The sequence below is a fragment of the Poecilia reticulata genome, chromosome 8 (genome assembly GCF_904066995.2).
Source record: "Poecilia reticulata chromosome 8, P_reticulata-male-v2, whole genome shotgun sequence".
Lineage (NCBI taxonomy): Eukaryota > Metazoa > Chordata > Actinopteri > Cyprinodontiformes > Poeciliidae > Poecilia > Poecilia reticulata.
Window position 1 is genome coordinate 23,746,564 of NC_088837.1, and position 27,605 is coordinate 23,774,168.

Here is a 27,605-nt window from a genome sequence, read left to right on the forward strand (position 1 = left end):
ATTTACTTATTCAGTCATTTTATACTAAACTTATTATTGTTAGATTTAATATACTTATTGCACTTGATGAAATAGTTTAAGTTTAAATTAATTACTTGCATATTTACTTATTATTCTTCATATATTATTATGAAAAGGTTGTTAAGTGTTCATGTTTCTTTATAGTGAAACAATGTTATCTCATGTTGTAATCATTTAAATCCAGATCTTTCAACACATCTGGACGTGTGAGATTTTAAATATGTTGGATATGAACCAGTCGGAGTTTCTCACAGCTGGAGGAGTTATTTTATCCGCAGCGCTTCTCTGGGGACACATGCCAGATGTGGACAGATGTCCTTTCCAGCTTAAAATGTCACATCCAGGGGTTGGGATTAAAGCAGCCAGGAGCTGAATAAACTCCAGAATAAACTCACCCCTGGAATCTGACAAACTATAAAATGTTTTTTTTTTTTTTTTTTGCAAAAGCAGAGCTACGAGTGCTGACTAAAGAATTTTAAAACATGAATTACTTTCCTTCCAGCGGGACATAAATATTTAGTATTTCTTGTGAAAAAGGGCTGCTGGATCAGAGAAAGGGCGAGGAAGTTGTTTCTGGTCTGTTAGCAGCCTCTGCTGGTTCAAACGTGATTATCAGTTTGAACTCTGATTTTACTGTATTAATCTTTATTTCTGGTCACGTAAGGAGCCAAGAAAACAGAAAAAACGAAGGAAACGGTGGGTTAAATATCACACTTGTATGATATTCTGCAACCCTAAAACAGAAAAAAAACTATAACAATGCATAAAAAGTAGTTTTTGAAACAAATGAACATAAAGTTAAATAAATAAAGAATATTTCTGTTCTAATCTATCAAAAAATGTCGTCTGAAACCTATAGTTTGTCTATATACATTTGTTTTAGAACTCCTTTAACTGTAATAATTTAACTATGAGAACTACAACATTTTGTGAATTTATAGTCACAAAATGATTATAGGTTGATTGAAACATAAGTAGTCAAAAAAATGCACTAATAAATTTTACAATGTTTTTCAATCTACATTTTCTCTGGATTCATTTAGATTAATATATTTCTATGTGCAAGCTTGTTATTATTTTATTTATTCATGTATTTTATATTATTTAGACATATTTAGATTACTTACAATATCTCACTAATATATTTTTTCATTTAAATGTTATAGACTTATGGTTATATTTGTATTTTCTAATATTTTGCACTTTGGATGGAGTAGCTTGTCAACAAACCGCATTAGGTATCAATAAAGTTCATTGTATTGATGTAAACAACCTTTAAATAATAAAATAACTAGATTATTTTTGTAAATTAGTTTTAAGAATATACTATTAAAAATGTGTGTAACGCTAAAGATTTCAAAATAAAGATCAAAAACTCAGCGTGCACGTACTTACATGTGTAAGCTAGTTTGTGTGCTTTTATTCTGAAAATGCGGATGTTGCTGATCTTTCACCATCTTCCGGTGTCCACAGTTAGCAGCAATGGCTCCCCTGCTACCGTTTAATGTTGCTGTTATTTCCATCGTTTTGTTATTGACATGCGCAAATTTAGTATCATGTAATAACGGCCGAAGGGTAAGAGTTAAATAATCATTCATGAATATATTTTTTAACAAAAAAAGCGATGAGGGTTATTTTATTTATGCTAACCAGTTAGCGTTAGCATTGTGTGATAATGCAGAGGCTAAACGCAGATTTTGATTATTTTCAGGTCGGTGATCCTTTGGAGGCCGAGCTCAGTGGCTTCTCTGTGCCGCTTGAACACTCGTTTGAACTCGGTGAGAAGATATTTTAATTGCGAAGAAACGGAAGCGTGTAGAACATCAGTCATGCTAGTTTGCTAACTAAGTAGCCTTGTGCTCAGCAAGCTAACGCAATTTCCGTTGTCCGTCATTCTGATGACAGACGTTGTTTTTCTTGTGATTATGCATTATTATTATTATTATTATTATTATTATTATTATTATTATTATTATTATTATGTATAAACATCTATGAGACTCAGTTTGTCTCATTGATGTTTTGGAAGCTTATTGACCAGGTTGGATGAAGTATTATGTTCAGTTGTACCTCAAGACTTTGCATGTAGTAAAGTTTAGTATTTATCTAAAGAAAATGTAAATATACAAGTCAGGATATAATGTAACTTTGCACTTACTTTAAAGAATCTCAAACATGTTCAGTTTAGATGACAACATAAAATAATGATATTGCAAATTAAGTTTGTCTAATTAGCAAAAATGATTATTTTGACAGGTGTATAAATAAAGATAGCTCCAGTTAGCATGATAAATGTTTAAACTCATGACGAAACAAGCTGAAGAATAAGATGGTGGCTTGACTTTGGTTTGCAAAGTTGCAGCTGAATGAAAGATTTCTGCAAAAACACGCTTTCAGCAGATGAAACTAAAGTATAAATTAGAATTTTATTTATTACATAAAGGGAATAATGTTTATTTATCAACATGAATACATGCCAGATTTAGCCAAAGAGGCGGATTTTCATGATGGGATGGATTAAAAAGAACTAAAATCAGCAGACATGACCTGTCATTTATGAAAGATTGCATTATGTAGCTAAAATTTATGTAGTTTATAGTAAAAACCCATAAGAAAATGGAGACAAGTCACATCTGCGAGGGGAAAAAAACATGTAAAAACTAATTAATTTATTGAAGACATTAGTACAACTGATGATAACAGTTCAATGATGTTGGGAGTTTTTAGAAAATAAACGTCAAACTGAATATTTGAACATAAACGTCTCATTATCAACCACAGCAGGGTCAGCTCTTCTGATCACCAAATTACTACTGATTATTTTAGTAATCGATTATTCCATTGATTACTCTGACAAATTCTACAGATTTTTTTATTTAACCAGTTAAATCGGTTTATTAAAAATGAGAAATACATTTAAAAATACAAATAAATGATTTAAGTCCTTTTTTTTTATTCAAAAATGTTTTATGATTGTAAGAGGAAATTAAGTAAACCAAATAAAATTTAATTAAAAAATACAAATACAAATTTTATTGCCTAAAATGCATAATTACTTTATCTTAAAAGCAAATTTTTTGCCATTTTGGTTTAATTTCTGCTCTGAATACGTTTTTCTTTTTCTTCAGGAAGTGACCTTTAATTTCAGTCTCTAAACTCAAAAGTTGAGGATTATTTTGTGCATTTTTAATCATCTCTGCTCATTGTTCTTTGTTCTGTTTTGTCTTCAGACGATGTTGCAAAGTTTCAGTCGCGTGGATCTTTGCTGCTGAAAACGGGTCGGGAGCCGAGCGTCTCTCTAACTCAGAACCAGCTGTCAGAAGACGACCGCTCCAAGCTGAAGGTGAAACTGAAAAACCAAACCTTTGGCTGGAACCTCTGGAGTTTTAAAATGACGGATTTGGTTTGATTTTTTGTTTTTGTTTTTAAAAAATGACGGGTTTGTTTTGGTTTTTTGTTTTGTTTTTAAAAAAATGACGGATTTGTTTTGGTTTTTTGTTTTGGTTTTTAAAAAATGACGGATTTGTTTTGGTTTTTTGTTTTGTTTTTTAAAAAAATGATGGATTTGTTTTGGTTTTTAAAAAATGACGGATTTGTTTTTGTTTTTTGTTTTGTTTTTTAAAAAAATGATGGATTTGTTTTGGTTTTTTTAAAAATGACGGATTTGTTTTTGTTTTTTGTTTTTGTTTTTAAAAAATGACGGATTTGTTTTGGTTTTTTGTTTTTGTTTTTAAAAAATGACGGATTTGTTTTGGTTTTTTTGTTTTGGTTTTTAAAAAACGACGGATCTGTCTGGTTTGGTCTCCTCAGGAAGTGGCTGCAGTCGACGGCCTGTACAGAATCCGAGTGCCTCGGGTTTTCCTGCAGGCGGACAGACAGACGGAGTGGCAGATGGACGGTTACCTCACAGCGTTCGTCAGAGCCGTATGTGTCCAGCTTCAAAAATGGCAGCAAAAACGAGTCAGAAGTCACCAAAATGAAGGCTCAGTTTTACGTTCCGTGAAGGAGTTTTGTTGTTGTGGTTCCCAGTGTGCGATGGTCGAGTCCCACCTGAGCGACGTGATCACGCTCCACACCGACGTGTCGGGATACCTCATCGGCGTCTCCATAGTAACCTTACCTGGAGCCTGCAGAGGCGCCGAGGTCGAGGATGAAGTCGACCTGGAGGTTTTCAACACGACTCTGAGCATCATGGCGCCTGTAAACGCTCCAGGGTCAGTCTTTACCTTCACGGCTTGGTTTCCTTTACAGCTGATGTGAGGCTTGATTTGGTTCTGATTCAGAAGAAACAGAAAGTAAGATCGTTTTTTTTTACTTACGCAACAATAAACGAAGCATGAACTGTTTTAATTAAACACAGTAACTTGATTTATTGATGTTTTTTTGTAGATGCAAAACTTCAAATGTTTTTATGTAAAATGAAAGGAATCCACTTTGTTTATTGTTTTGTCTTCGATTTGAAGGAAACTGAAAAAAATATTGAGTTAATTCTCCCGAATAAAAACAGGATCTACGTCAGTCCTCATTTGAAAACGTTTTAGTACAGCAAGTAAAACCAGATTTGGTGTAATTTAGACCAGTCGCTGTGGTCCTGGTTACCATGACAACAGAAGGAAAGCAGAAAGCTTGGAAAAGACGATCACTTTGTACATTTATGAGACTAGATTTTGATTTAAAAATCACAGTTTTGTCCTAATTTATTTAATCTGTTTTTGAGCTGTGGTTGGGAGGGCCGCATAAAGTCAGGTCAGGGTCCAAAAATGGCCCCGGAACCGCCACTTTGAACACCCGTGATCTTCATGTTTCTCCTTAGTTCCATGTAATTTGCTGCGACAAAGAAAACGTCAGCGCGTTTTTCTGTTTTCTTACTTTGTAACTTTGTAATTTTTTTATTTTTTAAACTGAGTAATTTAAATCTGCTTTTGTTTTTTGTTTTGTTTTTCCAGACCGGAGACGGCGCTGTTCCTGGAACGGATGGAACAAGAATCTGAGAAGAAAGGAAAGAATCCACAGGAGCAGAAATCGTTCTTCGCCAAATACGTAAGGGTGAAGCTGCCAGGGTTTATAAAAGGTTTAGAGAGTCACAGTTAATCCACAGTTTAGCGTGTCTAATATCAGATCAGATGTTAGGTCATCACTGTTTTATGGCTCATAGTGTAGACAGTTTGTTGCTGTGCACTGCCAGGCAGCTGGCTGACGCACCAAGCACTTGAAAGCTTCCACTGACTGATGTTCTATAAGAAATAAACCTTATAAATACGGCTGGGCGATATGGCTTAAAGGTAAAGTCTCAGATTTGTGTTTCCACACCAAATCCGATTTTAATAGATTTTTTTATTTGTATTTTATTTTACAGAAAATATTTTCAGAGTTGTTTTTATTTAAAACATCTGTGAGTTATTAGCGCCAGGCTATGAGAATTTTGGTTGAAGAGATTATAGGCATATTATTAACAGAATAAAGATGAAATTTCACCAAAAACTTCTGGAAATTACAAGAAAAAAACATTTTTAATGAGAAAAAAGCTTTGAATTTTCAGGATCTGCTCAGTTTGTGTTGTTCTTTGGAAATAGACTCAGCTGTTGCTGCTGATAATAATTTAGTGTTAAAATGTAAAGTATTATCTCTAAAACTTCACAAGATGCTCAACTTTCCTCATTTAAAGCTTTTAATTTTCATGTAAGAGTTCTCGTAAAATTACGACTTTATTCTGGTAAAATTACGACTTTATTCTTGTAAAATTACGATTTTATTCTGGTAACATTACGACTTTATTGTAATCATAAAAAAGGTCGTAGCCTAGCCCTAATGTTTTGTTGTAGAGTTAACATGAATTCAAATCCAAAGTAAAGAGAGGCTGTAAAACAAGATGGCCGCCCTGGGTGCGCTGACATCACTCCGAACTTTGGAAACTGAAGATGAAAAAAATCTAAATTTTCCAAAAGTGAAATCTTCAAAAAACAAAAATTTGATTAAATCGATTAAATTATTTAGCAATTAATCAATTTGTCTAGCGATTAATCGATTTAATCAATTAATCGTCCATAATGATCAACATATTTTAGCTGCAGTGGGATAATTTATTCTACGTTTTTGAACAATGTTATTTTTCCTCAGCGTTTTGGAGCCCTGAACCCTCTAATCAATATTTATTGATTCTCTCGCTCAGCCTGACTTTCTGCAGAGACAGAGGAAGCTTGAAGCGTCGGCTGCTTTTGGCTAAAATAACACGATGCTTTCTGCTTTTCCAGCCTGTCTTATTAATGTGAACAGAAATTATGAAACATTTCAGAGCTGCAAAGTTTTCCTCCATGGCTGAAATTAATCGACTATTTAAATAATCAACAACTAATTTAGTTATTGATTAATCGCGAACTGGAGAATAGAGCCTCAGGGGCCGTTACTGAAAAAACAACATTCAGAGCAGGAATTAAACTAAAACTGTACAAAAATATATACATTTTGAATTTAAGATAAAAACACTTTTGTTTGTAATGTTTTTTTTCACCTGGTTCAGATTCACTGAAGGAATGCTGCTTTTGGCTTTTAGGTTATTTTTTTCCTTTTACTTAAAAAAGGAATTAAAGTGTTTATTTGCATAGTTACATTTATTTATATTATTGAATACAAAAAGCTTAAGTGGTTAAATGAAAACTCTGGAGATTTTTTTTTTAATATTCTGATTAATATTCTGACAATCAATCATTAATAACTAAAATAATTAAGTTGCAGACTTACTTTCTTTCACCTGTTAGTTCATTTACATCTGAAATCAAATTTAAAGCACCAGGGAGTTTTAGGGCCTTTTAAAGGAAAAAGGAGTAAATTCACCCCAAAACACTTTGATGTTTCTGACATCAAAGAGTCTGAATTTTTTTTTTTTTTTTTTTACAAATAACTCAAATTTTGACATTAATCTCAGGTTTAATTTCCAAGTTACTTTTGAAACTCAGAAATTTCCACATTTTTTTCTAATTTTTTTTAGGTTAATCTCAAAATTCAAAGTTTTTTTTCTAGTAATTTTACATTTTTCAAACTCAGAAATTTCCACGTTTTTTCTAGAAATTTTCTGAGATTTTTTTTGTAGCAAATATTCAACTTTGAAAAGGTCAACATTTCCAAGTTGTTTTCTAGAAAACTTTCAATGTTTCAAACTAAGAAATTTCCTATTTTTTTCCCTGGAATGAATTTTTGACTTGGGAAACTGAATTTCTAGAAAATCTGACTTTTTGAACTCAGAAATTTTCTTCAAAAAATTCTGGAATTTTCTTCTTTTTTTTCTGGAATATTTTTGGCTTTTCGAATTCAGAAATATCCAAAAGAAAAAAATTCTAGACAATTTCTGATGAATCTCAAAATTTCTGAGTTTTGTCAGAAAACTGTCGACTTTTGAAACCCAAATATTTACCGCGTTTTTTTCTAGAACATTTTCTCTTAATCTAAAAACTTCTTCCTGTTTTGGTGTAAATCTACTGATGTTTTTTCTGTCTGGTGGTCGTAATACGCCGTTGCAGTAAGCAGAGCTGTTTCTGGTCATTTTATTGGCCCGGTTCCTGCGGCCCGTTGCGACCCGGTTCTGTTGTGTGGTCGGGCCCGGTCCGGTCGTGCTGCTGCCTTGGTGTTGTTCTGTGCCGTGTTTGTGCCTCGCTGTGTGTCCAGTGACTCTGTTGCTGTGTTCCAGTGGTATTTGATTCTGGGAGGTGCCATCTTCCTCATGCTCACCAATTCGGCACAGCCCCCAGCAGGGGGCGGCAGAGAGCAGAGCTGATTCCCACTGAAGTACAGTTTCCTTACTTGTGGCTCTTCCTCCTCCTCCTCCTCCTCTTCATCCTTCTTCTTCTCCTCTTCTGTTTGTGTTTAACCACAAACTGTAGTTTTTCACTTCTTCCTTCTTTTTCTTCTGTTAGCCCTTCTCAAAAGTCTAAGACCAAATAAATTTTTAGGCTGATAGTTTCTTACAATCGACCGAATCCAAACCTCCAGAAAGTTAGTGGAGCCTAAAAGTGTTTGGTGTTTGACTCTCTACTCTCTAACCCTCCTGGAATATTTCATCATTTTCTTTTTCTGTTGAGAAATAAATCTGACCTTATCTGGGAGGAAACAAATCAGCAACCTTTACCAAATACATGCAAGTGATCACAGTTAATTTTATGTAAATTACAGTAGTTATTTATACAAGGTGTGTTTTTCTTCTCTTGCAGTGGATGTACATCGTGCCTCTCGTTCTTTTCCTGATGATGTCAGGCGCCCAGGACCAATCAGGCGGCGGCGCTGGCGGTGGAGCCGCCAACGGAGGAGGTCGATGATCAACTGTTTGTTTTTGGGTTTTTTCCGGTAACATTCACTGAATAAAAATTCTCAGATTTGATCTGCTGTACATAAAGCTATTTAAGGAGCAGCATATTTGTTGTGCATCTGAAATCTGTACAGAAACTTTGTGACCCGCAGGCGACTGCACTTTTACTAATGTAAAAAATAAAGTATTTATTACTTTACTTGTCTTTGTTTTTTTTATTTATTTTACTACAGATTCATGTTGTTCTGTAAAATTAACATTCCAGTTGTTTTTAAATCTGCTTTATTGGTAAACTTGTACTTAATAAAGGTTGAAAAATAAAGCTTTCAAAAGTTTTTTTCAAAGTATAATCAGATGTTCTGTATTAGCGAAATTAAATACGAAATTGCCAAATCTTAGAATTAAACTATTGATAATTTAATCAAAACGACGCCTTTAGCGCCCTCTGCTGGAGAGGTTGCCGTTTTATTGGAGACCGTCATATTTTTTGACCATCCGGCTTTAAGTTTTTCTGTAAAGTAAAAATAATATACAGTTGACTTGTAACTATATAAAAATGTAGTAATTACTGTATGTAAATTCATTCCTGTTGTCCATGTAATTTCAAATTATGTTTAAAAATATGGAAAACGGTAAAACCAGCAGCCAAAAATTTACATAGCAAGCTAGCTAGCTAGCAATTTCGGTTATTCGGTTATGGCATCATAAGAGGAAAAAAAATTGATTAACGCAGTCATATTTTCACCATGTTATTAATACATTCATAAATGTCACAGGTTCAAACTAAATATTTAGTTAGAAAGTTAATTCGAAGATAAATAGATGTTTTTCTAATTCACTTACCGATATAAGCGGAAGTGGACTATCAAAATAAAAGCTGGCGTTACGAACATCTAAACTCCTTTGAGAACTTTTCAGCAAGTGAATTTGGACAATAGCTAAATATTTAGCTCTGAAACATATTGAAACTGAAATGTTTATACATTTCATAGTTCATTTCATTTCCATTTTATGAATAAAATGGAAATGAAAACAGCCTTTCATGACAATATAATAACAAATTTACATACTTCAACTGTACAGATGTGTTTTTACAAGATACTATAAGCGGAATATTTGACATGTTTTGACTCTTTATTGCCTCAAAGCTGAGTATTGTAGCTGCTGCTTTGACCCTTACATTTATAGACTAAAGGAAAAAAATGTTTCAGATTTTTCTGAAACATCTCGTAAATGTCTTGGATCTTTAAACAGTGCAAACTTCATTCATAATTCAGAGTAATGACATTTTGACTTTTAAAGTGGGAATAAATCTGAGGGTATCCTAACTTATTCCTTGCCAGAAACTGTATTTTTATTGCGTTTTATGTGAAAAGTCTTTTTTTCAATTTTTACATCACTTATAACTCCCAGTATTCATAAAATGTATGTTTCTGTATCAGATATGTCAGAGAGACACAAACTATTTGTAGCTGTGTTTCCAGTACAAATGTGCACAAAACTTTGTCGATATTCTGCTAATGTCGGAAAAAAATACAATTGCTGTTTTTCCTTTCAATAAGAAACGCAATTAAAATCACACGTAAATAAGTTTGTTCATGCAATAAGTCGTTAAAAACATGAAACACCATCATCCTCCAACCACTTCCTGTCTACGTCTTTGTCGTTTCTGCCAGTAGTAACATCCTGTTGACTCATATGATATGAAAAAAGTGTTTTCTCTGCAGTTTTGTGAAATGCTGTAATTTTGATGCGGCCAAAAAACAATCTAATCCTACCGCAAAAACTTTTTACTAAAAAAACAAAATTAGTCTTTTCAGAAGTGATGTGTTTCCATTAAGCACATTTATTTTCAAAATGTGATATTGCTCAATTTTAAGGTAAAAGGAAACGCAGCTACTGGGCATCTCCCAGTTGATCCATTGGGACCAGCTGACTGGATCTGTCTCTGTATTTCAGGGATGATCCCCGAGTCAACATTACATCACCTCGTTTCTCCGTGTCCAGCTGTTTTTAGTCCACACCGCTAACTGTGAGGAACATCCTTTTATTTTTGGGAGGCTCAGTTTGGAGCTTCAGCTGCGTCTCTTCTAAGCACCAGAAAGATTTTTCTCAGAATGACTCACTCCGTTCCTTTTGCTCCTCCGGGACCAAATCCACTCGTCGCCTCCGCTGTCTGTTTCAGAACCAGGAGGGCTGAAAAAACAAGTTATATAAGATATTAATTAGACCATAGATGAAGAAAAGTACTGGTTCATTTCATTTATAACATGGGGAAAGTGTCCTGTGATACAAGTAAAATAATCTGCCAGTAAAATTAGCATTTTTTAAAATCAATATTAAAGAATTATTGACTTATATCATGTTCATAAGTTACTTGTAAGTTAGTGTCTTATTTTAAGTGTAAAATATTTGCACTAGAAACTAAAAGTACTTTGTAAGGTTTTGTTTATGCAGCTAGGCTTGTCTCAATAAGCTATAAATCAATTAATTGCATGATAAATTAAAACAAACTCTTTTCTCTCTTTCTACCAAAAAGTGGATGATGAAACTCTGCAGTCTGGTGTTTTTAAACGACAATTTGGTTTACAGAGACTTTATAGTTCAATGTATTTGTTGTTTTGTCTTGTTTTGTTTATTTATTTTGGATATTTAAAATGTTCTAGGTTTAAATGTTCATTATAATTTAAAGTTTATTGACCTTCAAGAAAGTTTTCTTACATTACTTTTATGTTCATTTTTATCAAGTAAACCATTAAACTTGTTGCTCTTCCTCTGGTTATTTTCAGGGGTTCTGGTAGATTTAAACTGTCTCCTATTGTTGTTGCTAAACGTTAAAACGGTGATTCCCATCATTACAAACCTACGGAAGAAGGTTGGGGCCACAAAGAAAAATCCTTCAGAATTCTAATATTGTCAAAGTCCAAATAAATAACCAAGCATCCCAAAGTGTTTGTCTTTTTGTTGTTGGTATATGAAAATAATCACATAAATATTTGTTCCTTGCTATGTGATTTGTAAACCTACAGTTGATCGACACCGAAAGCCTGTCCCATATTTATTTGCTAGATTTCAGTTTTAAGACTAGATTTGCCTGAATTTGCTTAAACAATTTTGATTCTGAGGAAAAATGTCAGAATTCTGAGAAAAAATGTGAGAGTTCTCAATTTAATTTGAACTAAACTGAATTTTCCTTCCGCACAAACCCTCTACTGCAGGGAACGAACTATATTTATTCTATAAATGCTGAGAAAACATTGGAATTCTGAGATTAAAGTCTGTATTTTAACATTAAAGTTAGAATTCTAAAAACAAAAACATTAAAATTATGAGATTAAAGTGACAAAAGGCTACAGCTCTCAATTCAGTTTGAGCTTAATTGAATTTTCCTTGCAATACAAACCGTCAACTGCAGGGAACGAACTAATGATACAACAATCTCACAATATGATACGATACACGATATTCTGCTCACGATACGATATATATTACGATATTCAGAAAACGATACAACTAAATACACTTTTGCGATTTTATGAAAGATTTCAGAGGGACAGAGTGATTTTGGTGACATTTTGTGACTGTTATAGAGTTGGATTGAATTAATTTAACTGAAAACTGATTAAAAGCACCAACTACACAATACCTGGCTCTGGTTGGACACAGACTTAAAGTCGACAGCTGGACAAAATGAATCAAAGAAGTGGTGAGAAAACATGTTTCTTTTAATTGAAACAGTACAAACTGTAGCTTACATGCATTTATAAAGTAAATAAAGTTCACCAAGCACCTGCTCTGAATAGTTTGATACCTTTTTAACACTTAACATCTGAAGGAATCACTCTAAGCCTGATGACCGAATCACTCTCCCGGCGAAGCAAAAGTGAGTGAACAAGGTGACAGTTGGATGTTATGATACTTATGGATGAATATCAATTTTTTTCTAGGAAAGAAAATATCGATATATATCGCAAAATCGATATTATTACACAGCCCTAGAACGAACTATATTTATTCTCTAAATTCTGAGAAAAAATTTAGAATTCTGAGAAAAAAACACGTTTCCTATGAGTTAAAGTGAGAATTGAGAAAAAAGTTAAAATTCTCAGTTCAGTTTTACTGAATTTCCCTTCCAACCCTCTGCTGCAGGGAGCAAACTATATTTATTCCCTAAATTATCTACAAGTCAGTGTCTCTGCAGACTTGAGGACTTAATATCTGCGCATATTTCATTGTCACAAAAGATAAATGGTGCTACTTGAGGTGCAGAGAAGGGGGGGAGACATACCGGCTGCTACACGGTGTCATAAATCACGGTTGCTTGGCGACCGAGGTCAGCATGACACCCCGTGTCAGGCGGACCCCGCGGTTCTCACACACCTCTCGTTTGACATCTCGTGATTAGTAGGCGGTCTGGAGGTTCGTGTTTCGCTAAAAGTGGGCTGGCAGAGTTAATTTGATCTGTCGTTTTCACGCTGTAAATCTGCTCATGTTGTCTTTAAAGAGTTTAGTCGCAGAATGATCTCTTTTTGTTGGAGGTGTTGAACTGCTCAAACGTGCTGAGATGATAATTACGCTTAATGATCAGTGGTTCATTCACTCCAACTAAAACCAGGTTTTGTAAGAAGAAAAGTGGCTGAAAACCTTGTTTTAACTACCTTGAGTGTAGTTTTAATCAGTCAAATTCTCCGATCACGCTGCTGCAGGTGAGCATTGTTGTTTCGTTTTTCATTATTTGCATTTCCATTACAAATGAGAGCAAAACCTAAAAATGTCAAAAAAACACAATTTTGCAGTTGTGATGTTTCCAATAAATAAGAAACGTGATTAAAATCACACATGAATAAGTTTGTTCATCCGGTAAGTCGTTACCATAATCCTCCAACTATTTCCTGTCTTTGTCTTCAGCTGCTGACAATAGAGGTAAGTTGTTGCAATGGCCCAGTCAAAGTCCAGACCTCAATCTGATTGGAACCAGTTGGCTGGATCTCGTTAGAACCGATTGGAACTGGTTGGATTCAGTTGGGTCTGGTTGGAACTGGCTGAAACTGGTAGGATTCAGTTGGGTCTGGTTAGAACTGGCTGGAACTGGTAGGAAGTGGTTGGATTCAGTTGGGTGTGGTTAGAACTGGCTGGAACTGGTAGGAAGTGGTTGGATTCAGTTGGGTGTGGTTAGAACTGGTTGGGACCGGTTGGAACTGATTAGAACCAGTTGGAACTGACTGGATCTAGTTGGAACAGGTTGGAAGTGGTTGGATTTAGTTGGGACTGGTTAGAACTGGTTGGGACCGATTGGAACCAGTTGGAACTAGTCCTCCCAATGACTGTTCCACTTCAAGACAAGTGAGAAGGTGAAAGTCGCTGACCTCTAAGTCATGTGAGAAAGAAAGTACGAGGATTACAAGGAGACGTCTTATTGAAAGCCTATTAAAAGCAGCCCAGCAGGTCTCCTTTGCCTTCCACACATTGTATTCCCTGCATGTTGCTATATCTTTCACCAGTGCCTGATCATGTTAACATGTCATGCAGTACGAGTGTTTAAGGTTATGCAGCAGCCAGTCTGGGCGGTGAAGTTCACTGTGATTGTTGAGGGTATGATCTAGTTCCCAAAAGGCTTTGAAACAAAACAGATTGAACTAAGATGCTGACAGCAGGGAAGACTGGTGTTGAGATCTCATCCCTCACACAGAGGGCATGTTGTAATGTTTGGATGAATTCACACCAGCTCTGTTTAGTTCACTTTAATTGAACTCCAGTTCATTTTTCTGGAAAATCTGGTCCGTTTGGGGAGGGAGGGGTGAATGCATAATCCAGTGTTTTTCAACCTTTTTGAGCCAAGGTACACTCTGTTTTAATTGAATAAATCACGAGGCACACCACCAACCAAAAATGTAAACAAAGATACTCTGTAGCCGCCTATAACAAATATAGTCATTCTTATCAGTGTCTTGAATAGGAATCAAATAAACACAAATTTTTCTTTAGCATATCTTACATTTCTTATTTCAAATTGCACTTAACATGTCCATTTCAGAAATAACCCTGAACAGTGACACAACAATGTCGTGTGTGATGCATGAATGTAGCAGCATTCATGCATCACTAATTCTTGTTTTAATGTAAAATGTTCGGTACCTACTGCCATCTAGTGGTAAGAAAATTACATGATTCCGCCGCTAGTCACTACTACAGCAGATACTCGAAGATGGCATTATTGGCAGATAATTAATTCGTTTTCAAAAAATCCTTTAAGACCAATTACCGTATTTTCCGGACTATGAGCGCACCATACTATAAACCGTACCTTCCAATTTTTTTAATTCCCCCCTGGAAACTTACATATATCAGCCGCACCGGGATACAGGCCGCTGGTATCTCTGCCGCTCTGGGTTTCCCATCAGGACCCAGCAGAGGGCAGCAGAGGGCAGCATCCTAATAACTGCTGGATATATTAAGGACGCAGTTCTCCGTCTCCAAATCCGGTTTTGTTCACGCCGAGTTTACGTGCAGCGGTTTTATTTCCCTCCCGTCCTGCCAGATTGATACTCAACTTAGAAGCTGCATCATATGAGTTTAAAAACATTTCTCAGTTGTGCCTGCTGCTAGCATGTGCTTGTTCTAAATTAAAATTAGCGCGTTCTTCTTTGATTTCCAATTTTGACTTCCAATGATTCGCTTCCTGCTAAAGAGCCCCCTGGTGGTTGAAGAAAAATCCACAGAAAAGCCGCATGTTCAAAGTGTAGGAAAAAAGTAGTAGCTTATAATCCGGAAAATACGGTAGGTGAAATTGGATAATTTCCACGGCACACCTGACGATCACTCATGGTACACTAGTGTGCCGCGGCACAGTGGTTGAAAAACACTGGCATAATCGAACCAAAAAAAGCAAACTCTGGTCTGCCTATAAAACTCGGTCTCGGTTCAGTTCAAGTGGACTTTGGTGCTGTTAAAATGCATATGTGAACGTCAAGTGAACCAAAGACCACCCCAGAAGCAGGAAGTGGACAACAGTGGAGGGCATACTGGGTAAATACAACCAAAACAAACTTTAGAGTCCAGAGCTAGCAGGAGAAAGGACAATGGCTGTCTTTTCCAGCAGCCATTGTACAGTGAACACAGCAGTAAAACCACCACTCCATTTTATTCCCAAGGTTCTTGTGATCAGTGCCTTCTTCTGAAGTTTTTGTGTTGTTTCTTCTGTGGTTCTTGGTGCTGCGCCACCACAGGTGAGGACGGGAACAGATATTTCAATTAGTCTGGATGGGTTGATACAGTACAGAATTAAAGCAAAGTGCAGCAGCAGCAAATATTGAAATTTTGGTCCCACAATGAACTGAGTCTGCTGGACTATCAGGTGTGAAAACAGCCTAAGATAATATGAATACTGTTATGGTTCCCTATGTTCTCCAGGAACTTCACTACTATTAAAATATCACAACAAATATGGAAAATTTCGGTGTGAAAGCAAAGGTGAAACTTTCGCTTGCTTTCTACTCATCAGTTAGGTTTTATGTAGTAGCATTACTTCTGGTCAGGGATATTTCCTTGCAGGGGACACATTAGGCACATTTTTGTACTTCTACTTGGGTCTCAACTGCCTCTAAAAACAGCCCAAGCGCTTAAAAGCAACCTAGCAACCAAAACAGAGCTCCACACTGCAAATACACAAAATCTTACCAGTTATTTTTGGTCTAATTTCTACGATAAAACAAAACAGTCACTTTTCAGCAAGATATTGGAGCTTGATTTAAGTGAATAATTTCTTAATGTTGATGAAAAAGAAATCGTTCTACTGGCAGATTATTTCACTTATAACATGTGAAAAATGTCTGGTTATATGTGAAATAATCTGCTGGAGGAAATAGTTATTTTTTTCATTGATATTAAAGAATTATTGACTTAATTTAAGCTCTCATATCTTGCTGAAAAGTTGCTTGTAAGTTAGTTTTCTCTTATTTCAAAAGACTTAAAATATCTACACTAGAAATTAGGCCAAAAATACTTGATGAGGTTTTGTGTTGAGTGACATTTCTTCGCACTTCTTCGTTACCTAGCAACGCCAGTCGAGCCCAGCCTCGTTACCCTAGCAACCCAAACAGAACTCCAGAATGTTTGGTCAGCTGGTTTTACTGCTGTATTCGCTGTTCAATGGCTGCTTTCTGCAGCTTTATGTTGGTATAATTGCTAATCTGTTTGCAGCCATTTTCACATCAAATGTAAACAATGCATTGGGGGGGGGGGCGTGGCCAGCAGAGGCTTATTTGGATTTAAAGTGACAAGACGACCTGAAACAGCTCATTATAAACTAGATTTAATTATCTGAGAATGATTTTGTGAGAACAACAAAAAAAAAAAGGAATGAACATGTTTTGTATAGACCATTTTAACCTGTTTCAGGAAGCACAGCAGGCCACCTTAAAGGCAGAAAACTGATAGAATCAGGACAATCTGTAAGGTGAAGACCGTCCTCCAGCTGTGTCCTCCGATGTAACATCTGTTGGTACAGTTTGTTCCCAGTCAGAAGTCTAGGGTGCAACGGCAGCAGCTCCTGATGGATGGGATCTGGGACCGCTGACAGCTACCCGGTGAGAAGCTGGCTTCCTTCTCACATAGTGACGACTCACACCCTACAAACGGAAAATAACCCCACTGCCGGCATCTGGAGTCGGGATCAGTTTAATCGTTAGCGGCCATTCTCTCTCCGTTAAAAGGACTCCAAAGGGCACAGGGCTGCATGTTTTTTCACCCTCTTTTTCTTTAATACATTAATTTATCATCTCATTTAATACGACGCAGACGTGTCCCTCCTGTGCGAGTGAATGCAAACATGCAGGAATGGTTGGGATGTCCTCGGTACTTCAGCCCGGTTCCCAGTAAAAAGTATCACGAGTTTCAAGTGACGGGATCGTCCTTTTTTTGGGACGGTTCCATCCGATCCGACAAAAAAACGGCTCTTCGGTCTGCCCCTCCTCACTCATCACAAGCTGATAAAGGTGAGCCCTGGAGTTACCAGGAAGCACTTTGACGACAGCTGCACGCCCGAAGCCAAACAGAACCATGCCGGTCCCCAAGAAAGCAGGTAAGAACGGAGTCCCACCGGAACCAACCGGTTCCCAATCATCCCCGCTGGTTACTATTATTAGCCACATTACTCTGCAAAAACACAAAATCATACCAAGTATTTTGGTCTAGTTTATGGTGAAAATATTTTATTACACTTAAAAGAACTCAAACAGCTTTTCAGCAAGATATTCTATCTTATTTTAAGAAAATAATTCTTGAATATTGATAAAACATCCTAGATTCGCCGGCAGATTATTTCACTATCGTTGCTGAAAAGTTATTTAAAGTTAGTTTTGTCGTATTTCAGGTGAACTGAGGTATTTGCACTAGAACCTGATCCAACATATTTGGTTTTTGCAGTGTATTACGCATTTTAAGTTCGTTACTGATCAATTTGTTTCGTTCTGTTTGCATTTCTATTTAATTTGAATGTGTTTCCATAATACATCTTAAATCTTTTCATGTGTCTTATTAACATACATTTATTTTAATGCTGTCTGATGTTTTCTCACTTAAAGATTAAATTAGTTTTTTTAGTTCAACACTTTATATACTAACCATTGTTTTAATGACTTTTTACACTGCAAAAACACAAAATTGATAAGTATTTTTCATATAGTTTGTAGTGCAAATATCTTAGTAAACTTAAAATAAGACAAAACTAACTCATAAATAACGTTTCAGCAAAATATAAGATTTTGTTTGAAGTTAATAATTCCTTAATATTTATGAATGAAAAGTATTAGCCCCTCTGGCAGATTATTTCCTTGTTCCATGTTTTATCTACCAGTGGAAATAGCACTTTTTCATTTTAAAACATTTTAGACATACATTAAAAAGTAATAATTTAAGTCCTTTTAAAATAGGAAAATAAACATTTTATTGCATGAAATACAAAAGCAGCATTCCTTCAGGGAAGTTTCACCAGGTGAAATTAAAACTGCCAGTTGAGTTTTGGCTAAAATACTAAATATATTTATAGAGAAATGTGTTATTTCAAATATATATGCTTATATATATTAGTTTTGGGTTAATTACTGTGCTGATTAGGTTGTTTTTTCACCAAATAGGCTCCAGTTAACAATTAATCATTTACTAAATTAGTTGATTATTTCACTAATTGATCCATCACAATTAGTCTTTTCAGCCCTGAAACCAGTAATTGGATAAAAGCCGTTTTGATTTTTGCTCCTTCGTGTTTCTGATTAGTTGTTTAAAGTGTCGCCGCCGGGCTCAGATGAAAGGTCGCTCTGTTTTTCTGACATTAACCGTCCCGGATTCACACTGATTTATTGCTCGTCACTTTGTTTTATCACCGGTTTTATTAGGCTGTTTATTTGCCGTTATTGAGTGTCTTCATACCCGCCGGCCCGGCAGTCCAGCTCCGAGCCAAACGGCCGTCGTCGCCTCGGACCATGCCAGTGTTTCCCCGACCATTAATCATGTCAACAAAGTGTGTGGCTTTGCTACTGAGAAAGCGGCCGCCTCGGTGTCACATCGCCGTTTTATTCGCCTCCGGTAATCCTGACCTGTTGCAACATGACCACTCGATGCGTCTTTCAGATGCTTTTCTTTGAAGACGTCTTGTTTCTGCGGAAGAGGATCACGGCCACTGGGAAAACAAAATAAAATTCTGACCTTTATCTCTGAACGCTGACTTTTTCTCAATTGTTTTTCTTTTCTAAATTTTGACTTATCAGAATTCTAACCTTTTTTTTTTCCAGAATTGCGACTTTTTCTCAAAATTCTGTTTTTTCTCTAGATTATGATTTTTTTTTCCCTCAGAATTCCAACTTTTTCCCAGAATTTTGAAATTTTTCTCAAAATCCTGACTTTTTTCTCAATTGTTTTTTCTCAAAATTCTGACTTTCTCAAAATTCTGTCTTTCCTACATTATGACTTTTTTTTTCAGAATTTCAAAATTTTTCTCAAAATTCTTTTTTCCCCTCAGAATTCTGACTTTTTCTTCCTCAGAATCATAATTGTTTTAGCTGATTAAGCACCATCACAAAAATCTAGTCTTAAAACTCAAATCTGCCAAATAAATTTGGAACAGACTTTCATTGGATCAAGTCCAGGTTTACAAATCCAAGAAGGAAAAACGATAATGTGATTATTTCTGATTATGCTAACAATATAACTGACATAAAGCTAAGAATATTTGGCTATTTGTTCGGATTTGACAGGATTCTGAGGTTAAAGTCAACAGTTTAATGTTTTGTTGGCCCTTTCAGTCCATGCCAGCAGCTGACATAACCCACGCCACCTCCAGCCTCCAGCCCAGTTGTTACTAATCCATCCTCCTGCTGCTGCAGTAATGAAGTGTGAAATGCTGCACAGTAATTCAAGTAACAAAATGCAAAAGCTCATATCAGAGTTATTTATGGCCGCTTGACTGAAGCACAAAGAAACACAAAATCCTCCTTAAGTGATTTATGGCGTCAGAATTTTGCTTTGTTGATTTATTTTATGAGAAAGTCAGATCAAAGGACGAAATTTCTCCAGAATCCTTCCGTACCTTTATTCCATTTTCCAGCCGGTAAGACTTGACGCCAGACAGAAACATTGTGGGATGAGACCAGATCTGGCCCTCATGTTCTTATCCTCTGATCTTGCTGCCTCAGTGGGACGTTTTGAAACCGATCTGCCCAGTCGAGTCGCTCCGTCCCAATGAGACCAGAGTCCTGGAGAGGAAAAGGTCCGCTGGCCCGGCTGTCCAAAACAAACAATTCCCATGAATCATCCAAGGACGTGCGGCTGACCTTTTAGCGGGACTGTGATGTGACTTCGGACTGTTGATTTGAGACAAAATCCGTCAGAATACGTTCAAAACAAAAACAAGCATTTATTTTGTCTAGTTTCTTGGGCAAATATTAGTTTTTTCTTACACTTGAGGTAAGAAAAAACTAACTTTTCAGCAAAATAACTTTATTTTACGTAAATAATCCCTTAATATAAGTGGAAAATACTGTTTCACCTGGCAGATTACTTCACATATAACATGGAGAAAAAGTTGTGAAATAATCTGCCAGTGGAACCAGCACTTTTTAAAAAAATCAATTTTATACATTTTCTTACACAACTAAGATATTGGGACTAGAATCTAGGCAAAAATACTCGGTAAGATTTGGTGTGTTTGCAGTGAAGTCACATTTCATGGGCACTGTGCCGTTACCTAGCAACCCCAGCCTAGCTCAGCCCCGTTACCTAGCAACCCAAGCAGTGTTCCATCACGATTGGATTTCAACACTGCAAAAGATTTAGGTAATTAATTCCTTAATGCTGATTTTAATAAAGTACTTGATCCATTGGCAGATTATTTTCCTTATAACAAGACATTTTTCCATGTTACAAGTGGAATAATGAATTAAACTAGAATTTATTTAAAATATTTACTCAAACAAGCTCCTATATCTTGCTGAAAAGTTACTTGTCAGTTAGTTTTGTCTTATTTAAAGTGTACTGAGATATTTGCACTACAGGCTAGACCAAAATACACTGTAAGATTTTGTGTTTTTGCAGTGTTGAGAGGTTATAAAGTCAAATGTCTTCCAACACTGCAAAAACACAAAGTCCTACCAAGCACTGTGGTCTTGTTTCTAGTGCAAATATGGTAATGAACTTCAAATAAGACAAAACCAACTTACAAGTAACTTTTCAGTAAGATACAGGAGCTTGTTTTAAGTAAACAATTCCTTAATATTGATTAAAAGAATAAATGAATAAAAACGTAGTAGTTATACTAGCAGATTATTTCACTTATTATAAGTGGAACTGGTAGTTTTTCATCAATAACAAGACATTATTGACCTAAATATTCTACATCTTGCAAGTTAGTTTGTCTTATTTTAAGCATATTAAGGTATGCAAATACCTTAATATGGTATTTGCATACCATATTATGGTTTGCATCTGGTTTCCACTGCAAAGTGGAAACCAGATCAAAAATAGTTGGTAAGATTTCATGTTTTTACGGTGTAGAAATAGTTATTAAAACTACAGGAGATGTCAAATTAAATCTTGAGCTGTGGAAACAAATTTCAGCTAGAAGTGAAGAAACATCAGACAGATATAAACATAAAAACACTTTAACCATAAGACTCATGGTTTTGTGTTTTTGCAGTGTTCAGACACTGAATGGTACCAAACTTTATCCCTTTTAAAGCGCCGGTTCCTTTAAATATCCTCATGCCTCCCTGCCACGTGTCCTTCATGTCTCTATTGCTGCGATGTCAGGCCATCCATCATGGAGTCAGTTTATCCCAGCTGGCGCTTCCTGCTGTTCCGTGGAACATCCTGGATATTTTCAGTCTTCCAGCTCGCCACCGGCTTGACGTCTCATTCCTGATCCGTCTGCGGCGTTCGCTCTTTTCCCTCTGTCTTCTTCATTGTCTCATTTAATGAACAGAGGGCGTGGTTAAATAAGACTGACGCGGTCGTCCGTGTTTGGCTCGCCCGTTTCCCGACACGCCACCGTCGACCTTTGCCTCTTCTAATGTTGAACATTTGGAACATGGTGTCCGTACGTTCTGTTAATGTGACGGTTTTATATATCAAGTGGTTTCTTATTTAAAAAGTTTGCAAACATCTCCTCGGATAAACAAGAACACATGTCAGACACAGATAGAGACAAGTTGCCATTTTTCCTCTCGTTTTATCATCAGTCAATATCTATAATTAGTGATTAGTTTTTTTTGTTTTAATTATCTAAACTTCTGCCAAACTGATGGCATGACTTTCCTGTTTTATCCAGAGTTTTCTCTACACGCCGATGTTTTTTATTTCTAAGCAGTTGTGAGGAATGGTTGGGAAACCTTAAACTACTGCTGTGCCAGTTACTCAGCAGGCTGTTGCTAGGTAACCAAAGAGTGAGTGAGTTGCTAGGTAACCGAAGAGTGAGCTGATCCCACTGTACGATCTGCATGTGCTAATAGAAATACCTCCAGGGAGAGTATTTTTGTCAATGTTGTCATAATATAAGATCTAAAGATAATAATAAATAAAGATAAAAGTAGTTTAACTGCCTTTGCTGGACTGCTACTGAAAATTAAACGTATGAGCCGATGCGCAGTGATCAGTAATCAGTAATCAAATGTGAGAAAAGAGAGAATAAATGTGTTTTTCTCATGAACACATGGTATACAGTGGTGTAAAGTCAGATAACACATTTAGTTAATATCATAAAAGATGTGATTATTATAAAAATGTGTCTTTTTTTGTCCCGGATGAATCCACTAGAGGGCGCACTGATGTTAGACACTAGCTAACAGTCCCACCAGTTTTCTACTTACATTATGTCCATTGTCTAGGAAGGTAGGCCTTCTTATAACAAGGAGTATTTTAATTCGTATAAATAAATGTGTTACACTTGAACACAATGAAGCATGAGAGCATATGTGCTCAAAGTGACTGCAATATAATCCTGCTTTCTGTTTTGAAATGTCTAGGGAAAAAAGGAAGCAGCGCTGCAGAAGGTAAAATCACCAAATTATGTTTGTTTTGATTCACCCATCCTGGTAAATGCTAATAAACATGCCTTTGTCTCACTCCAGAAAAGCTGCCACCGTATGAGCCAAATATCCCCGAACCAACTACCAGAGCTGACTTCATGAAACGTAAGGCTTTCTAAGGCTTTTAAATGTCCTTTATCTATACCCGAAAACACAAAATCTCAGAAAGTATTGTTGGCCTAGTTTCTAGTGCAAATATCTCAGTACACTTGAAATAAGACAAAAGTAACTTCAGAGTAACTTAAAACAGTATTAAAAAATCCCAACAGCATAAAAAGAAAAAACCTAGTCTAGTCCATCACCTGGCAACCCCAGCTGAGTCTAGTCCATCACCTGGCAACCCCAGCTGAGTCTAGTCCATCACCTAGCAACCCCAGCTGAGTCTAGTCCATCACCTAGCGACCCCAGCCGAGTCTAGTCCATCACCTAGCGACCCCAGCTGAGTCTAGTCCATCACCTAGCGACCCCAGCCGAGTCTAGTCCATCACCTAGCAACCCCAGCCGAGTCTAGTCCATCACCTAGCAACCCCAGCCGAGTCTAGTCCATCACCTAGCAACCCCAGCCGAGTCTAGTCCATCACCTAGCGACCCCAGCCGAGTCTAGTCCATCACCTAGCAACCCCAGCTGAGTCTAGTCCATCACCTAGCGACCCCAGCTGAGTCTAGTCCATCACCTAGCAACCCCAGCTGAGTCTAGTCCATCACCTAGCGACCCCAGCTGAGTCTAGTCCATCACCTAGCGACCCCAGCTGAGTCTAGTCCATCACGTAGCGACCCCAGCTGAGTCTAGTCCATCACGTACCGACCCCAGCCGAGTCTAGTCCATCACCTAGCGACCCCAGCCGAGTCTAGTCCATCACCTAGCGACCCCAGCCGAGTCTAGTCCATCACCTAGCAACCCCAGCCGAGTCTAGTCCATCACCTAGCAACCCCAGCCGAGTCTAGTCCATCACCTAGCGACCCCAGCTGAGTCTAGTCCATCACCTGGCAACCCCAGCTGAGTCTAGTCCATCACCTAGCGACCCCAGCTGAGTCTAGTCCATCACCTAGCAACCCCAGCTGAGTCTAGTCCATCACCTAGCGACCCCAGCCGAGTCTAGTCCATCACCTAGCAACCCCAGCCGAGTCTAGTCCATCACCTAGCAACCCCAGCCGAGTCTAGTCCATCACCTAGCAACCCCAGCCGAGTCTAGTCCATCACCTAGCAACCCCAGCTGAGTCTAGTCCATCACGTAGCAACCCCAGCTGAATCTAGTCCATCACGTAGCAACCCCAGCCGAGTCTAGTCCATCACCTAGCGACCCCAGCCGAGTCTAGTCCATCACCTAGCAACCCCAGCCGAGTCTAGTCCATCACCTAGCAACCCCAGCCGAGTCTAGTCCATCACCTAGCAACCCCAGCCGAGTCTAGTCCATCACCTAGCGACCCCAGCTGAGTCTAGTCCATCACCTGGCAACCCCAGCTGAGTCTAGTCCATCACCTAGCAACCCCAGCCGAGTCTAGTCCATCACCTAGCAACCCCAGCCGAGTCTAGTCCATCACCTAGCAACCCCAGCCGAGTCTAGTCCATCACCTAGCAACCCCAGCCGAGTCTAGTCCATCACCTAGCAACCCCAGCCGAGTCTAGTCCATCACCTAGCAACCCCAGCCGAGTCTAGTCCATCACCTAGCAACCCCAGCTGAGTCTAGTCCATCACGTAGCAACCCCAGCCGAATCTAGTCCATCACGTAGCAACCCCAGCTGAGTCTAGTCCATCACGTAGCAACCCCAGCCGAGTCTAGTCCATCACCTAGCAACCCCAGCCGAGTCTAGTCCATCACCTAGCAACCCCAGCCGAGTCTAGTCCATCACCTAGCAACCCCAGCCGAGTCTAGTCCATCACCTAGCAACCCCAGCCGAGTTGCTACGTATCTTGTCCAGTTTGTCTGCTGGAAAAGACAAGTGTTTTGTTGTTGACTTACCATATGGGAACCACTTGCAGAATTCTTGTAGGTTGTGTCAGTTTTAAGAACCTCCATGGTTTTAGTCACATTTAAGTTCTTCTTCTACCTCCTCAGACTGGTTCCCCGTCTCTCTGGATGACAAAACAGCTCAGAAGCTTCTGTGGATTTCTGAGGGCAGCACCAAAGTGGCTCGTACCTCCGACGCAGTCTGCCCTTATCCCAACAGGCCTGAAAGATACCAGGACTCACCGCAGGTAGGAGGCCTGGAATTTATGTGAAAAATTAAGAGATTTTGAGATTAATCTAAACATTTCCTAAAAAAAACTTCATCTAAAAAAATTTCAGAGTTTTTTTGGCGTAAATTTTCTCTAGCTTTTTCTTTCCATGTCTAACGCGGCGCGCGGCGCTGTGGGTTTCACAAATGTCTCCTGTTGCAGGTGCTGTGTAAGGAGGGCTTGATGGGCATCCGAGGCTACTGGGAGGTGGACTACGACGGCTGGGTGGTGGTCGGCGTGGTGGCGGAGAGTGCGCCCCGTAAAGGCCAGGAGGTGCCCTGCGGTCTCGGGGAGAACAAAGGCTCCTGGGGGGTCGGATGGTCCGGTTCCTGCTACCAGGTCTGGCACAACGGCGAGAACATCGACATCCAGCTGCCGCCGTCCCCCACCATGGGCGTCTACGTCGACCTGCCGGCCGGCGTCATCTCCTTCCTGTCGGTGGAGGGAGACTGCGAGAAGGAAGTGCGGCTGATCCACAAGTACAAAGCCAAATTCGAGGAGAGAATTTTCCCCGGGTTCTGGATCGGAACAAATTCCTTCTGTCTTATCCGGAAAAAAGATCAGTGACACTTGAAAGGGATTTGTATGGAAGCCCATTCATGCCATGAATGAAAAAACAAAAGCACGCAGGAAGTCATAATTTTGACTTTCTAAGTCATAATTTTTGATATGCCTCCTAAGAGAAAATTATGACATTCAAAGTAGAAATTATGACATTAAAACTCATAATTATGACTTTAAAACTCTAAATGATTACTTTTTTCTCATAATTTTCACTGAAACTCATAATTATGACTAAACCCCGAAATAACTGTTTTCATATAACCTTTATGTTATGTCTTTTGTTCTCATAATTATAATTTTAAAACTTGTAAAATTAAGAGTTTTAACTTGTAGAAATATAACTTGTAAAATTATGAATTTTAAAGTTGTCATTTTACGTGACATTTTTCACTTTTTATTTTTGTTTTCATGTTTATAAAATTCAAAATTTTGTCTCCCTGTCTGGCTTTTACTTTTTGGTTCATGGCAGAAATGGGCTTCCGTATATTGTGGAAATGTTGCAGCAGTTGTTTTACCAGGAAGTGTTCATTTAAGTGTGATTGGAGAAAAAAACGAGGGTTGAAGCCATCTTAGCAGTTTTTTTTTCTCTGAATCCATAAAAACACCTTCAGACTTTCATTTGTTTTTGTTAATTTAAGTTAGGCAAGATAAAGTTGGGTGTTTTTATTACTTTGACCGTGTTTAATTGTCCTCAATGTAGTCAATAAATTAGTCTTCTTCACTAAGCCAGTATGAAGTCGACCCTCAACTGACTTTTTTTGTGTGTTGGAATGAGTGCAAACATGCAACTTTAATGATGACAAGATCAAAACAAAACAAAGACCATCACTAATATTTGGGTAAAAGTTCCTCAGTAAGTTGCCTTTCACTGACATTTCTGGTATATTTCCTACCAATCATCCATCCATTCATTTTCTTGCACCCTTGTCCCTCAGTGGGGTCGGGAGGGTTGCTGGTGCCCATCTCCAGCTAACGTTTCAGGCGAGAGGCGGGGTCACCCTGGGCAGGTCGCCAATCTGTCGCAGGGCAACACAGAGGACAAACAACCATGCACACACACTCACACACCTAGGGGCAATTTGGAGAGGCCAATTAACCTGACAGTCATGTTTTTGGACTGTTGGAGGAAACCGGAGTACCTGGAGAAAACCCACCATGCACAGGGAGAACATGCAAACTCCATGCAGAAAGACCCCAGGCCGGGAATCGAACCCAGAACCTTCTTGCTGCAAGGCAACAGCTCTACCAACTGCGCCACTGTGCAGCCCTCCTACCAATCATTCAGACAGATTTTAGTACCTAAGGCTGTGTTTTGGGGGAAATGTTAGCTCAACAGCTGACTTTGTTTGTGATCTGATTTAAGTTATGAATATATGCAATTCAATTCCCACCAATAGAATAGAATTGATATTTAATTGGAAAAATTAACTGATGAATCAATAATTACCTAGATTGCCGAGCGGGAAATTGGCAAGGTAAGCCCAGATACCACTGTGCTAGCAAGTCCTAGCTAATAACAGTGCTAACGAGTGCTAGCTAATAGCACGGTGCTAGTGAGTGTTGGCTAACATGCTATCCGTAACCAGAAAAAATAAAAAACTACCTTTCAAACCAGCGCTGCCTTCTCTCCGCTCACTTTGAGTCCTCTGCATTTCAACCATCGTTTTAGTTTCCTCACACTTTGCTTCTGTATCAATGAATATTGAAATGAAGCTTCCTGGACCTCATCATCTTCCAACGTTCAGAGGTCGCCGTTCGGGTAACAATGACGTCATTTGTAAAGAGCGCCATTAGGGCCGTTGTAGATATAATAATGGTACATTTCTGCCAAAAATCTCAAAAAAATTTGAGGGGAAAGAAGTGAACATTTCTGACTTTCAAAGGTTAAATGTTTTCGACTTTAAAAAAAAGAAAGAAAACTTTTCAACTTTA

General features: G+C 37.9%; 2 protein-coding genes and 1 long non-coding RNA gene across 5 annotated transcripts; 2 read left to right on the forward strand and 1 right to left on the reverse strand.

Moving 5' to 3' along the window:
• Positions 1 to 1,469: 1,469 nt before the first annotated feature.
• On the reverse strand, positions 1,470 to 27,494 carry LOC145552622 (uncharacterized). Of its 2 annotated transcripts, XR_014088745.1 has the most exons (6): positions 27,277 to 27,494; positions 24,853 to 25,097; positions 19,899 to 20,172; positions 18,910 to 18,992; positions 10,444 to 10,513; positions 1,470 to 4,295 (listed from the first exon to the last, which is right to left on the reverse strand). It is a non-coding gene; the product is annotated as an uncharacterized LOC145552622 (long non-coding RNA). The 2 variants fall into 2 exon arrangements; XR_014088746.1 differs by lacking the exon at positions 18,910 to 18,992 and having other exon boundaries at positions 27,277 to 27,491.
• Positions 1,474 to 8,516, forward strand: emc10 (ER membrane protein complex subunit 10). 2 transcript variants are annotated; one of them, XM_008416413.3, is made up of 8 exons: positions 1,474 to 1,596; positions 1,733 to 1,799; positions 3,252 to 3,364; positions 3,832 to 3,945; positions 4,051 to 4,235; positions 4,968 to 5,061; positions 7,703 to 7,800; positions 8,223 to 8,516. In XM_008416413.3, the coding sequence occupies exons 1-7, from the start codon at positions 1,504 to 1,506 to the stop codon at positions 7,787 to 7,789; spliced, it is 753 nt and encodes a 250-aa protein (XP_008414635.2). In that variant the 5' UTR covers positions 1,474 to 1,503; the 3' UTR covers positions 7,790 to 7,800; positions 8,223 to 8,516. The 2 variants fall into 2 exon arrangements, with proteins under 2 accessions (XP_008414635.2, XP_008414634.1); XM_008416412.3 differs by lacking the exon at positions 7,703 to 7,800.
• Positions 17,291 to 26,425, forward strand: LOC103468977 (tripartite motif-containing protein 16). The gene is made up of 5 exons (XM_008416411.3): positions 17,291 to 17,396; positions 22,828 to 22,854; positions 22,933 to 22,995; positions 24,949 to 25,088; positions 25,272 to 26,425. Exons 1-5 carry the CDS (start codon positions 17,375 to 17,377, stop codon positions 25,674 to 25,676), a joined length of 657 nt encoding a protein of 218 aa, XP_008414633.2. The 5' UTR covers positions 17,291 to 17,374; the 3' UTR covers positions 25,677 to 26,425.
• Positions 27,495 to 27,605: the final 111 nt, after the last annotated feature.